The 12,503-nt window shown below is 44.3% G+C and overlaps 1 protein-coding gene across 2 annotated transcripts in view; it reads left to right on the top strand.

The window, feature by feature from the left end:
* Positions 1–12,503, top strand: part of LOC149350779 (uncharacterized) — a 55,735-nt gene that overhangs the window by 11,169 nt on the left and 32,063 nt on the right. For both annotated transcript variants that reach the window (XM_089579923.1, XM_089579922.1), the window contains 3 exons: positions 744–1,360; positions 1,903–2,059; positions 8,961–9,521. In XM_089579923.1, coding sequence (XP_089436049.1) covers positions 744–1,360; positions 1,903–2,059; positions 8,961–9,521 — 1,335 coding nt within the window. The remainder of the gene's footprint in view (positions 1–743; positions 1,361–1,902; positions 2,060–8,960; positions 9,522–12,503) is intronic.

A 12,503-nucleotide genomic window follows, 5' to 3' on the forward strand; every position in this document is an offset into this window, starting at 1 on the left:
CAAACCAAACCGAAGCTAGGCACGCAGCCAGTTTTTTTTCTTTCGGGAGGGGCCCGAAGTCGTTTCTCGTTTACGTGCATGACTGAAGCCCAGACAGGCATAGATCAAGGCGCAGTGTTCAACCCAAGTAATGTTTTGTCTTTTAGGTGGATCATTTGACTACCACATTGTGACACGACAATTTGTGACACGATAGTGTCCAGAATTCCAAATCTTGGGCCGATCGGCGTGCCGTTTCTTTAAAAATGGGGCCTATCGTGACTTCCCGTAACAGATAAGATATAACCCTGCTCACGCTGTAGCCTTGCCCACAGTGGTGTCTCTGCTCCTCTATTCGCGGTTGTATGTGCCTAGCTATAGTAGGATGCAACTTAAAATGGCAGCAGTTTGTTGGGCCACGGTCCGCGGCGTCCCGTATTACTGCGCTGGCCTGTCGCAATAGTAAACTAAATCAGGTTTTTAATGTTTGACTCTATTAAACAAGCCACAGATCAAAATTCTAGAACTTATAACTTTTTTTTTCTGGTGATAAGCTTCTTGTGAACAAGGAAAGTTTTAGCAGCGGACTACTTTTTCTTCGTGGTGGAATTCTGTACGGCGGTCCTGAATGTGGGCGGAGCTTCACTGCTGACATACTTCAGTATTCTAGTTCATTTTACTGCATATTTAAGTTGTATCCGACTATAACACTTTAGTCGCTGGGACGAATCTGACAGATTTTCGCGTATTCTATCTCCGTCCAGGACGGGACACCGTCAACGAGCCGGCGGAAGTCGACTGAAAAGGCGAAGGAGCAACGCCTGTCCGTCGGCGGGTCGCGTGCTTCGAGCGAGCACCAAGAAAGCTTGCTTGCGGCCCGGGCCATCCTGAGTGACATAGTAAATTGTGTGGTCAGCGAGCGTAGCCCTCAACCGATGGAGGCTTCGGCCGACCACGACGACGGCGTCATGAACAGAACCTTAAGTTCTCGTTCACTCAAGAACTATCTTTTGGCGGCGCAGTGCGTGCCCGAAGAAGATTGTGCAAACCGCACCTTCACTCCTGAAGCGGATTCTGAAGAAAGTGTGCGTCCCTCAGCGAACGGTGGCAGCGATGTCGGCCATGGCCCTCTGGATACTAGCGTGGTCATCGAACCTGCGGGGAGCGCGCCTGCGGCCAACGCGCTGCGCCCGTGCACACCCGAGGCGCCTGCGGAGGCTAGCGCGTGCGTCCCGCTTAATCCCGAGAACGGTAGCGACGACAACGCCTACGTCTCCGTGCTGGATACGGCCGTGGCCGGTGAAAACGCTGCTCCTGTGGACAACGACCAGGGCCGCAATATCTCTGACAGCATATCCGAACCACCACGTTTGGATTGTTGGTGAGTCAGTGTGCCGCTACTGCGTTTTGTGCACCCATTTTCCGTCAGTTAGGTTAAGAAGTGTTCCATTATTACCTCTGGTCTGCGGTGCGGTAACGCTTCCGTTTTGTAACGATTCGTAGTACGCGGTCAAGTCTGTGAACGATTTTGCTTGCCGTTCTGGCAACCTTCGTTGCTATACGAGTTGTCACGTGATCTCATCATCGGTGCTTGCAGGCTGTAGCTTGGGTGTAGCTGGTCATTCGTGCAGTTTTTAACTGCGTTTCTTGCTGTGAGTAATTTTCACTTTTCTACAAATGAGAGGTGATTAGCATGAGCTGCATGGCTTGCTCGATTTGTCCCAGTGAGCGCTGCAAGGCGCCGCGCGGAGAAACGCGATCGCTGTTGCTGTCCGGACTTCGCGGAACGCTTCCATTACCGCGGCCCATTGCGTTGGCGCAGTGACGAGTCCCTTAGTTGTTCGGGAGGAGCCTTGCCTCGTGAAGAGTGTAGGCCGTGGTGGTCGGCCCTTGAATATTAGCTCAGTGGCTGTGGTTTTGCAGGGATTACGCAGACGCGTCGGACGCTTCTCTTCCCGGCGTCGGCGCGAACAAGAGCGAACTGGATTTGACTTTTGCCACAGCGAAGGGCTCTCCCTTGGGGGCCGCTCGTTTTTTTGACGCCAGCAGCCTGCACACGACCAACGTTGCGCCGTCCGAGGTGAGCTAACGTAGTTTCTCTGGTTCCCAGGGCTTTTTATCACTGAACGCAGTTGACCGTGGAGTTGACAGACGGTAGGCGCTGTTTGTTGCCCACAGCCACGCTGTGAGCAAGTGTATGAGTGCGTGACAGCTTCATTTCTCATGGCACCTCTGGTGAGCGTCTATGTTCAGCTGCTGTTCGATCAGAGCAGCTAATTGAAACTATGCTGGGCTTAGTATTTGGCGTTTAAAGTTTCATCCGGCCCTTATTGTGTTAAGAAGATTAGTGCGTTTTGACTTGCCAGATGTGCTGTCTGGAAATGTACGCAGCGTGTTGCGATCGTACCAATTCTAAAATTTTTTCGCTTGGTACCGATGCTTTTGCGTGTACGGTTCAGGTCGCTTAGAGTGTGACTTGGGCATGTCGCAGCTTATTGCAGAGCGCATGGTGGATAACTGTTGACTAGCGCGTAACTGAATGTGTTGCTTGCGTTGATTAGCATTACTTGCTAATTGTGCATTAATGCGCCTAATGGGTCACCTCTAGAGGAATTTCTTCGGATGGGATTCATTTAGTGCCTTCCTTGAGCAAATATTACAAGAATGCTTACCTGAGTTGTCAACAGTTATGCTGAAATTAAGGTGAGGAAATGGGTGGGATATGCAGTGTGCACAGTGGATGACTAATGATCTGTTGAACTGAGAGTGAATATCAGCAAAAGGGAACGTGGATTGGGCAGAATGATGCGGTTGTGATGCTGGGATTCAGTGGTCACAGCCGGCACATGGCACAGGTCGTCGTAGATCGTGACAAAAGGCTTTTTGCCCTGCAGTCGACCACAGTTGGATGCACTGAAAACAATGTAGATCAGTGGACTTTGGACTAGAACAGCCATATTTCTTGTTTGGTACACATAATCTTTCTCGTTGTTTTTGTTAAATGTAGCTGATATTTCAGAAACTGCGTTGCAAAAGACACATTAATTTCCTTGTTTTTTTTTTTTGCATGGCACTGTGTGACTAGGGCCAGGGACAGCAGTGTGTAGGTAACCTGTGTTGAGCCTGTCAACTTTAAATAATTCGTCCTTCTCTGCTGTTGGTGCCCAGACAGACCACATTTTGCGCTGCACTCTGTGGAGACCACGTTTTGTGCCTACTCTTATGCAGGTTGCGCAGTAGAAATGCAAAGCTGCTGTCTGTTTATATAGGTACAAAAAGAGCGAGCTTGTCCAAGTGGACTACTGTTGACATCTGCAAGGGAAGGGGGAGCCTGCGACAGTCAGCAGCTTTTGTTCATTCTCCTGAAACTTGGTGTCATCAGCCCGCTCTGTTAGCTGAACTTTTCAAAAGACAGCAGTTTTCTACTGCGTGACAAGGCACATACCAGTCCAGATGCATTCATGTGTGGAATTAACTGACCAAATTATGAATGCCTGTGTAAATTTCAGTGGTTAAAAACGAATGGCATGAAAGAAAGCATTCTTCAAGCTCTCAGGCCCTTTATGCAGATGAGTGGACAGAGTAGACGCTGTGGTTGGCAAGGCCGGTTTGTGGTTTAATGAGCAGTGTTCCTTTTAAGAAGATGCTTTCTTCTGTAATTTTTTTATTCCATTTGGTGGTCATTGTAAATTTATTGGTCATGTTGATTGTACATGTCTTAGTGGACTTTGCTGTATCCAGGGGTACTTAATTTTTCCAAAAGGGAGAGAAAAAAGCACATACTAACAGTAGTGCACCTAACTTTATGGTAGGTACGGAAGGACCATCCTTCTGAGCAGTGTTCTTCCTGTCATTGTATCGGCTTTTTATGCCCTGCTTATAAAATTTGCACCCCCCTTGCACATGCCTATTTATACTGAGCTAATCCATGATGGACACTACAGCCATTATGGCTAGTGCTGGGTCTATTACCAAAACTAATCATCTTTAGCATTATACAAAAATGCTGTATTTCTGTATGTATTGTGATATATGAAAATTCCACGCATACGCCCACCTGTCATGTCTACTTTGTGTGGGTTATTCACTTGGAACAGATTTTAGTCTTACAGTACAAACGATATGGCGGTCCTTGACGAGTGTTTTTGCTCAGAATTCTTGACCCATTACGAGCAGTAATTTCATGAATTTTTGTTGATGACTTATCTTGTGACACGTGTATTTTTCGGGTATGGCTTTACTATTTTAAGGCTAATTTGTCATTGCACGTGGCAAAAATTTTCTGTACCCTGGTGTTACTTGTGATGGTGCCTGTTATGCAATTACGAAAACCGTGATGGACAAGTTTGAGGTAGTATTATGATCAATTTTTATCACCTCATTAACTTAATGCAAATATATTTCGAGATTCTTGCATGTAGGGCATAGCTGTTGGAACTGTTTTATAGTGTGCTTATTTGGTAGCATTGCTTGATTTTTTTTTTTCACCTCTTAACTGCTCTTGTTACTGCTCATGCTGGCTTTGGATGTCTGGTAAGTGTCTGAGGCTACTTTTATTGCTTCTACAGAACGCTAATTTTTATATCTGGGATTTCGTTTTAATTGCGTTAATTGACTGCTCTGGAGTCGATTGAATGCACAGAATGTGTTTTGGTACTGCTATGGCACCAAAATACATTGTTGTATTAAGCCAGTGTACCAACACTGCATACTGTTTTTTTTTTTGCAATTCCTGCTTGTGTCTGGTGTTAGTAACATTGTTGGAGTGTGAGCTTCTTTGAAAAGGTTTGTGGTAAGACACCACCTTGCACCTTTTCATTTTTTTTCTTTTCTAGAAAACCAAGCACTAGCTCAAGGGACATTGAACCTTTAGGCAAAGTGTTGGGTACCTGATGGTATGGTGATTCAGACCCAGTACTTCCTGTATACCGCTATGAGGCAGCTGCAGTGGCCAGACTAAGCACAGTAGTGGTAGCAGCAGTGTGGTAACAAATTTTTGTCATGGCGCTGTGTCTACTCTTCCACTTATGTTGGCTTTGCTCTTTGGTATGGGGGAATATGCATCCACTGTTCGTGTCATGTTGGGACGGTTAAAAGGGTTATTCTTCTGATTCTGTATAATAGTCTTGTCAAAAAATGAAGAGGATTGCGCATATATTTAAAGTGTAATGTGATGCTGAGCTAAGTTACGTTTACAGCTTCCATTGCACCTTAAAGGGATACTGTCAACTACATCCAATTTTTGTTCGTAGTAAAAATCGATTCTATGGCTCCTTCTGAGTATGTTGCTGTTTGCCCAGCAGCAGAAGGTAGATTTATTGTGAAGAAAATCTCATCTAAAAATTTTCCTGCTACTCAATTCAAACTTGTGATGTCAACACCAAAAAGGTCTCCGTGGTCACAGTTTTTGAAGTCAATGGTGGGCAGTCTAGCCTCTATCAACACACCAGTTTACTTGCGAAATCGACTAGTATTTCAATTTTTGGCGTTTTCTACCTTATAAAAGCTGAGTTTTCTGTGAAAGTAATGCCTTTGTCATTAGAATGTGGTAATATCTATACAGGCCAACTCTAGGTTTTCCTTAGTGTCTCTTTAAAATAAATGATCCATTTTGCTGTGAGCAGCTGTGTGGCATATCATAGTGGGTTGTTTGCTCAAAATAATGCTTAATCTGACCAAATTGATGTTATTTGCTGCATTGTGCAAAACATATTTCAGGATGGTTTGGACAAAGCTTCAATTTTCCTCTTCAGCTTGCCTTTAATTTTATGGGGCCTGAGTGATCTATATACAGCTCTTTGATACATGTGTTTGCATCAGCAAATATAATTATTCCAGGCAGTTGCATGTGGCTTCTGCTGCTTGCTGCATAAAGAGAGGGGTGTTAGTATGCACCCATTTCATTGCAAGTGTGTGGGGTAGCCGTGACAAGTTTTTTGTTGTTGAATAGACCCTTTAAATTCATTGAGGATGGAAACCAGTATGAAAAATGTTTCCGGTCCCTTAACACTTTCACTGCAGAGTTTTTTTTTTTCTGACTGCTCCTCACTCTCCTGTCATTTTTTTTTGCATGTTGGCAGTTTTTTTTTTTTTTCATGTTCTTGAGGCTTGAATGCATGCTCCTCTTGAGGCTACCATTCCTCCTCCTTTCAGCCGAAATTCCGCTCATCAGGTTTCCTCTTCTTCCTCAAGTTCTTAGGCGGCAGGGGCTCTTCCTCACTGTGTTCGCTCGACAAGCCATTTAGCTGAGCTGCTTCATCGTTGTCACTTTCGTCTTGAGTCACTTTCGTCTTCCTGAAATTCTTTGTCCGTCAAAGCGTGGACGCACGTGCCATGCTGACTCACCATGTCTGTGCTGCTGAGATCACGTTGAAGTAGCACTAAAGGTGCAATGCGGATGTAGAAATATGTGCTCCATCTGTTGTCTAAAATTTACCCTACTAGTTCTGTGTGTTTATGTGACCTCTCCATAGATGGCACGATATGCCAACATTGTTTGTTTTTACACGAGTAGTAGTGGAAGTGGCAGGGAGTGACTTAAAAAGGCTACACGAGCATACTTTGGTGTCGCAGGGGGTGTGCGTTTTTGGCTTCCCGAGTTATCTCAGGAGTGGCAGTGCAAGGGTTAAGGCAGGAGTTGAAGTGTTGTGCAATCTGTCGTGCTTTTGTTCATTGCTTTTATAGAATAGCTCAAGGGGGAGTGGGTTTCGAACAAGAGAATGATTACCACTAACGTCCACATTAGCGCATTTGTAGGGCTACTGCGGACAGCTGTATAGGTTTCTTAAATTTTTGTATCTGCAGGGGAAAACCTGGCTTGATCTAGGGCTCAGACATGGAACCACCACCACGCTTGTAGTCACTCTACCAACTAAGCTAACTAGGATGCCTGGCAAATGGCAGTGTTCAGCTGAATAGATCAACACAGAGTGACATGTCTTGGATCCACTTTTTTAGAATGCTTGAAAGGTGGACTGAAATTCAAGAAGTAGTAGTAACAGTACACATCCATCCTCAGTGTAGCCTTTGGCTGCAGAGGAAAGCTATGCAGTTTTTTAGAGTTAGTCCTGGACCAGGATGAATAGTTTTTCAGCTACAAGGATTCAAGAATGCTGTGTAGCTTCCTTTGGTTTTCTTTTGTTTTACTAAAGTGGATGGTAACAGTAATTTTCTCTTTGTTAAATATTTGATGTCACTGCTGCATTTAGATGTCCTAGATGCAAACTTAATCATAGGGGAGGTACCCATATGTGTGTGCTGGTGGCCGATCCTTCAAATTTTACACGTGGAACAATGACGTGCTACGCAGGCTCAAAATTTCATTTTGAGCCTGCAAATGTTTTGAGGAAGCAAATGTTTTAAGCAAAGTGACATGTGAAACTTTTAGTTCCTTTTGCCGGATAGACATATTTCTGTGTTATAATAACCCAGCCTTTCACATCACAGTAGTCATTGTGCTCAAATGTGAAGCATGAGCAATCTGTCACTTGTTGACTCTTTGAAAAGGTTTGACAGTGAAATAGGCAGCTTTTCTCACGTTTATATTTGGGTGGAAATTTAAAACTGTGCAGCACAGTGTTGAAAGTATGCTCGGTGTTTCAGGCAAGCCTGCCATTAATTTTTAAAAGTAGGCCTTTTGAATAAAAAAAAAAAACGTGCCTTTTACAGTATATTAATACCAGTGTTAGAGCCGCCGCAGTGGCTCAGTGGTTATGGTGCTCGGCTGCTGTCCCGAAAGACACGGGTTCAGTCCCGGCATCGGCAGTCACATTTTGATTGGAGGTGAAATGCTAGAGGCCCATGTACTATGCGATGTCGGTGGACGTTAAAGAACCCCAGGTGGTGGAAATTTCCGGAGATCTTCACTACGGTGTCCTTCATAACCTGTTGCTTTGTGATGTTAAACCCGGTAAACCAAGCCATTAGTACCAGTGTTGGCAGGTATTTGAAAACAGGTGACTCATTTAAGCTGGCTAGCTAAATTCTAATAGTTAACTTTTCATTTTTTACAGGTAAGTGTGTGGTTGCAATTAGAGAAATTAGTAGCTGACCATTAGAAATAGCCGTAAGAGTTTTAAGGATTCAAAAAATGCAGTTGCCCTCAGTGCTGTGGCTGAACAGCTTTCTGCCATTTCTCATGTTCCGTGGGACTTCTCTCCCTTGCATTGAAAGGAGCAGTGAGCAGTGATGAGCACTGCAGCACAGGCAGGACAGAGAAGCTTATATAGAACGTGTGCCACAGAGTGATGAGATTGCAAAGGCGTACAATTTTTGAACTGTGCTAGAAAGGGCCAAAATGTGCTCACCCTCAGTGTTGAGAGTAAATGTGGTTTTGAGATTCTAAAAATTGATGTGGCGGTTACTAATGCTGGGCTACAAATCTTAATGCAGCGAGGTGCCTGTCCATTAAAAAGTTAACATTTAGAATTCAGTTTATCAGCATTATCAAATTCACCTGTTTTCAAACTTCTCCAACACTGGTAATAGTATGCTGGTGCAGTTTAATGTCGCAAAGCCAGTTTTTAAAAATTAGTGGTGGGCTTCCTTGAAACACCTGGTATACTGCTTAATGGTGGCATGTGCAAGATATACTATATATTTTTCATTAGTAGCGGACAAAATCGTGTCCCTGTAGTCATGAGCATGCCATACAGTGGGGATGCCTTATTGATGGCTTGAGTGAACTGTACAACATTCATGGAAGCAGCTACTTTCCAGTTGGTTTCAGTTAATTGAGCTTCAATTTTATTTGGACTTTGACATTGAACAGCTTCATTTGCATTTTATGAAAGAATTGAGATGCACAATTTATTGTAGTTGTATGCCTTTTTGATGTTCAATCTGAAATATGCTATTTTTGGAATGGAGCTCCCCTTGTTTTGCAAGGTTATTCAATAGCCTTGCTCATTGCTAAGAGCACTGTGCACATAAAAATTGTATAGAAAGAGTGTGTGGTGATATTGCAACTCTTGTTATTTCAGGACACTGAAGTAGTGAACCATCCCACTGGACCTGCCTTCAATGAGAGCTGTGATCAGGAAGAAACAGTTTGTGACATTCTGTCAACGGACGCTCTGGAGTTGCAAGACGGCCACTTGGAAACAAGTGGTAATGTGACTTGTGTTAACACTGGTGACGTTTTGCTGCTTGAGGACAGTGGAAGTGCTCCAGGGAGCACGCCTAAATTACTGAGCCCACGCCTAATTGAAGAGACACTTGAATCTCCTAGCAAAAACTTTGGCGTGCTTTCACCATCAGACCTTCAAAGAGCATCCACTCCGACACAGGAAGATTTGGTGCCTCGCTTTGACAACCACTGTTCTGTGCAAAGCCCTACAGACGCTTGCAACGAAACCTGCGAAGCTTCTGAGGCTAGTAGCTATTTTGAAACACCTACACGCACACATTGTCGGGATGAAACAGTGACCTTGAATGCCACTGACTCTGATGAAAGCCTGTTGACCACGAAAGATGCAAGTGATGCTGAAGTTACTGTGATTGCCAAACATCCTGCAACCTGCGAAGCAGCTGCACATACACAGGTAGGCTTTCCTATTCATTTCCCCTGATGTGAATATAGTGGTGTCTTTTCTGTCATGATGCTGCAGAAGCATTGACCTTGTGTATTGAAATCATTCTGATGAAGTTTAAAAGGAGTTATTTTTGCAGCTTAGTTTTCTGCTCAGATCAGGCTTGACCCAGTGCTTTAGATCTGAGTTGTGGGAGTCTTCACTTATTTACTTAAGGATTCGACTGGAGGTATTTTGATCATTTTTGGCACAGAACATTGCCGTGATATCAAAGGCAAATTTGTTTCACAAAAGTCTCTTCAGTTGTTCGAAGCTGCATGACTACATTTTATGATATTCTGAGCCCTTCCCATAGGATAACTGGCAGACACCGCTGCTTGTTGGGGTGAAACCTCAAGCATTAGTATTTGATGAAAGTTTTCTGAGGCAGAGGCACAAAGGTTTTGTTGTTTATTCTCTTCTTGGAATTATGCACAACGAATTGGTTAGGGTAGATCACCATACAAAATTCGCCCACACTTGGTAAAAAATTTGTAATTGAATAGAATTTTTTTCGTGTAGGTTTGTTTCAGTAGACAAACAATGACTGTGATGTCTCATGCAGGTTTGAGATTACACGAGACATACAAAAACTGGATTATAATCATTGCTTCATCGTTTTAGTTCAGTTCACTCCATATTTTGTGCTAGCTTGTTTCAGGGGCCAGAGTAGAGCAAGTGGATGAAGAGAGATTGCATAGTTTATGTGCCTCACGTGACCTAAATCTTAAAGGTGCAGTGAAGAGGAATCTCAACTCGTCTTTTTGCCGCGGGAACTCAATCTGGAGCATGGAGTGCCTTTCAGGCAGTCGTGTGGTGGCTTTGCTTTCGCTATTTTTTTTTTTTTCCGTAAATAAATAGATCTAGTCAGAGACTACATAGCTGCAAATTAGGCCCATGGAAATAAAAATACGCGTGGACTCTTTGCTTTCGCCGATCACTACGTATCACTCCACCGATGGCAGAGCGGCAAGCCGCCACAGGACTGGTTGAAAGGGTGGTCGACTCCTCCCACCGTTGGGGGAATTAAAAAAAAAAAGAGGCGTGAGCCGGGGCGTTTAGTCCAATTTAAATTAGGGAAATCGGCCGCACAGGGCAACAATTCGAAGTTTCTAAGAACGCTCTGAACGTGTAGATCGAGTTCCAGTGGTAAAAATACTAGTTCAGATTCCTCTTCAGGGCAGCTTTAAGACCTAAATCTCGTGACATCATGGGTCCCATGGCTGCTGAAAGTGAAACTGAAGAAATTCAGTCACAGGTTATTCATCCTGTGTAAATGAATTCCACACAGTGGTACATGTTTACTAATATGTTAGCATCATTCCCAAGGTTGATGCATAACAGGGCAGTTGTTTTTTGTGGTACGGTAAATTGTCCAGCTGTTGACCACAGGATTCCGCAGCATATGTACTGTGGAAAAAGCAGCTGCCACCTTTCCTTTCCCAGGACTCTCTACTAATGCACGTAATAGTTATTCACAGCTGGATCCTAAAAGGTTGACTCCTCCTCACTGCTATAGACACTAAACAACTCTACACTGGCTGTAAAATGTCAAACTTTTGTGCCGCCGCTGTGGCTCAGTGATTATGGCACTCGGCTGCTGACCCAAAAGACATGGGTTCGATCCCAGCTGCAGTGGTCGCATTTCGGTGGAAGCAAAATGCTAAAGGCCCGTGTATTGTGCGATGTCAATGCATGTTAAACATCCCCACGTGGTCGAAATTTCTAGAGCCCTTCACTACGGTTTCGTTAATAGCCAGAGTCTCTTTGGGACATTAACCCTCTGAGGGTTTTTGCTGTATATGTACAGTGGCAGTTTTCCGTCCCACAAGGTCTTTGCCCTTCGGGAATGGTTTCAACCCCCCATTTGAAATTTCATGCCATAATGACGATGCATGCTCACTATGAGGTGCTGCCACCTCCTAGGACTGAGGTGCTGCCACCTCCTAGGACTTGCAAGAAGTGCCGCGTGATCGCAATGAAGGCGTGCGAACCTTTCTTATTCGGCACTCCCTTGCAGGGGCTGCGGAAGTTGATTTCCATCTTTATTGGCACTGCTCTTAGCTTGTTACCGATGCTCATGAGGTATTCTTGCTCTCCTTGTCTACTAAGCTTCCTTCGAGTTCTTCAGATGCACTGCGAAGTGGTGAAATGGCCAAACATACTGCCCGTTCTCTTGACATAGACAGCGATGACTCTTCCAATTCTGATTTTGCTCCATTCACAAAGTCTGAATCGGAAGACGGCTCATCTTCGGACAGCGAACTGCATTCAACCAGTTTGACCTCCGACCTCAGCGTAGACTCCAAAATACTGTTCCTGATTTTTTTTTTTACAATTTCTACCCGACTTTACACATTTTGTACTTTCAACATTCGCTATAAAGTGATTTGACCATCTAGGAAAGTTCAAAAAAAAAAAATTCAACCTCACAGGGAAGCCCCATAAATCATAAGCCACCAGACATGTCTGTACAGTACAACAGCATATACTTTCTCGTAGTGCTAGGAAAATGAAAGGTACAATCATGGCTATATGATTACACAGCGCTCCCAAACTTTCTATATATATACAAGTGCTTTGTGTGTGTGTGTGTGTGTGTGTGTGTGTGTGTGTGTGTGTGTGTGTGTGTGTGTGTGTGTGTGTGTGTGTGTGTGTGTGTGTGTGTGTGTGTGTGTGTGTGTGTGTGTGTGTGTGTGTGTGTGTGTGTGTGTGTGTGTGTGTGTGTGTGTGTGTGTGTGTGTGTGTGTGTGTGTGTGTGTGTGTGTGTGTGTGTGTGTGTGTGTGTGTGTGTGTGTGTGTGTGTGTGTGTGTGTGTGTGTGTGTGTGTGTGTGTGTGTGTGTGTGTGTGTGTGTGTGTGTGTGTGTGTGTGTGTGTGTGTGTGTGTGTGTGTGTGTGTGTGTGTGTGTGTGTGTGTGTGTGTGAGAGAGAGAGTTTAGTTTAGTTTAGTTTAG

Source organism: Amblyomma mixtum, chromosome 3 (genome assembly GCF_055824585.1).
Source record: "Amblyomma mixtum isolate Tamu chromosome 3, ASM5582458v1, whole genome shotgun sequence".
NCBI classification, from domain to species: Eukaryota; Metazoa; Arthropoda; class Arachnida; order Ixodida; family Ixodidae; genus Amblyomma; species Amblyomma mixtum.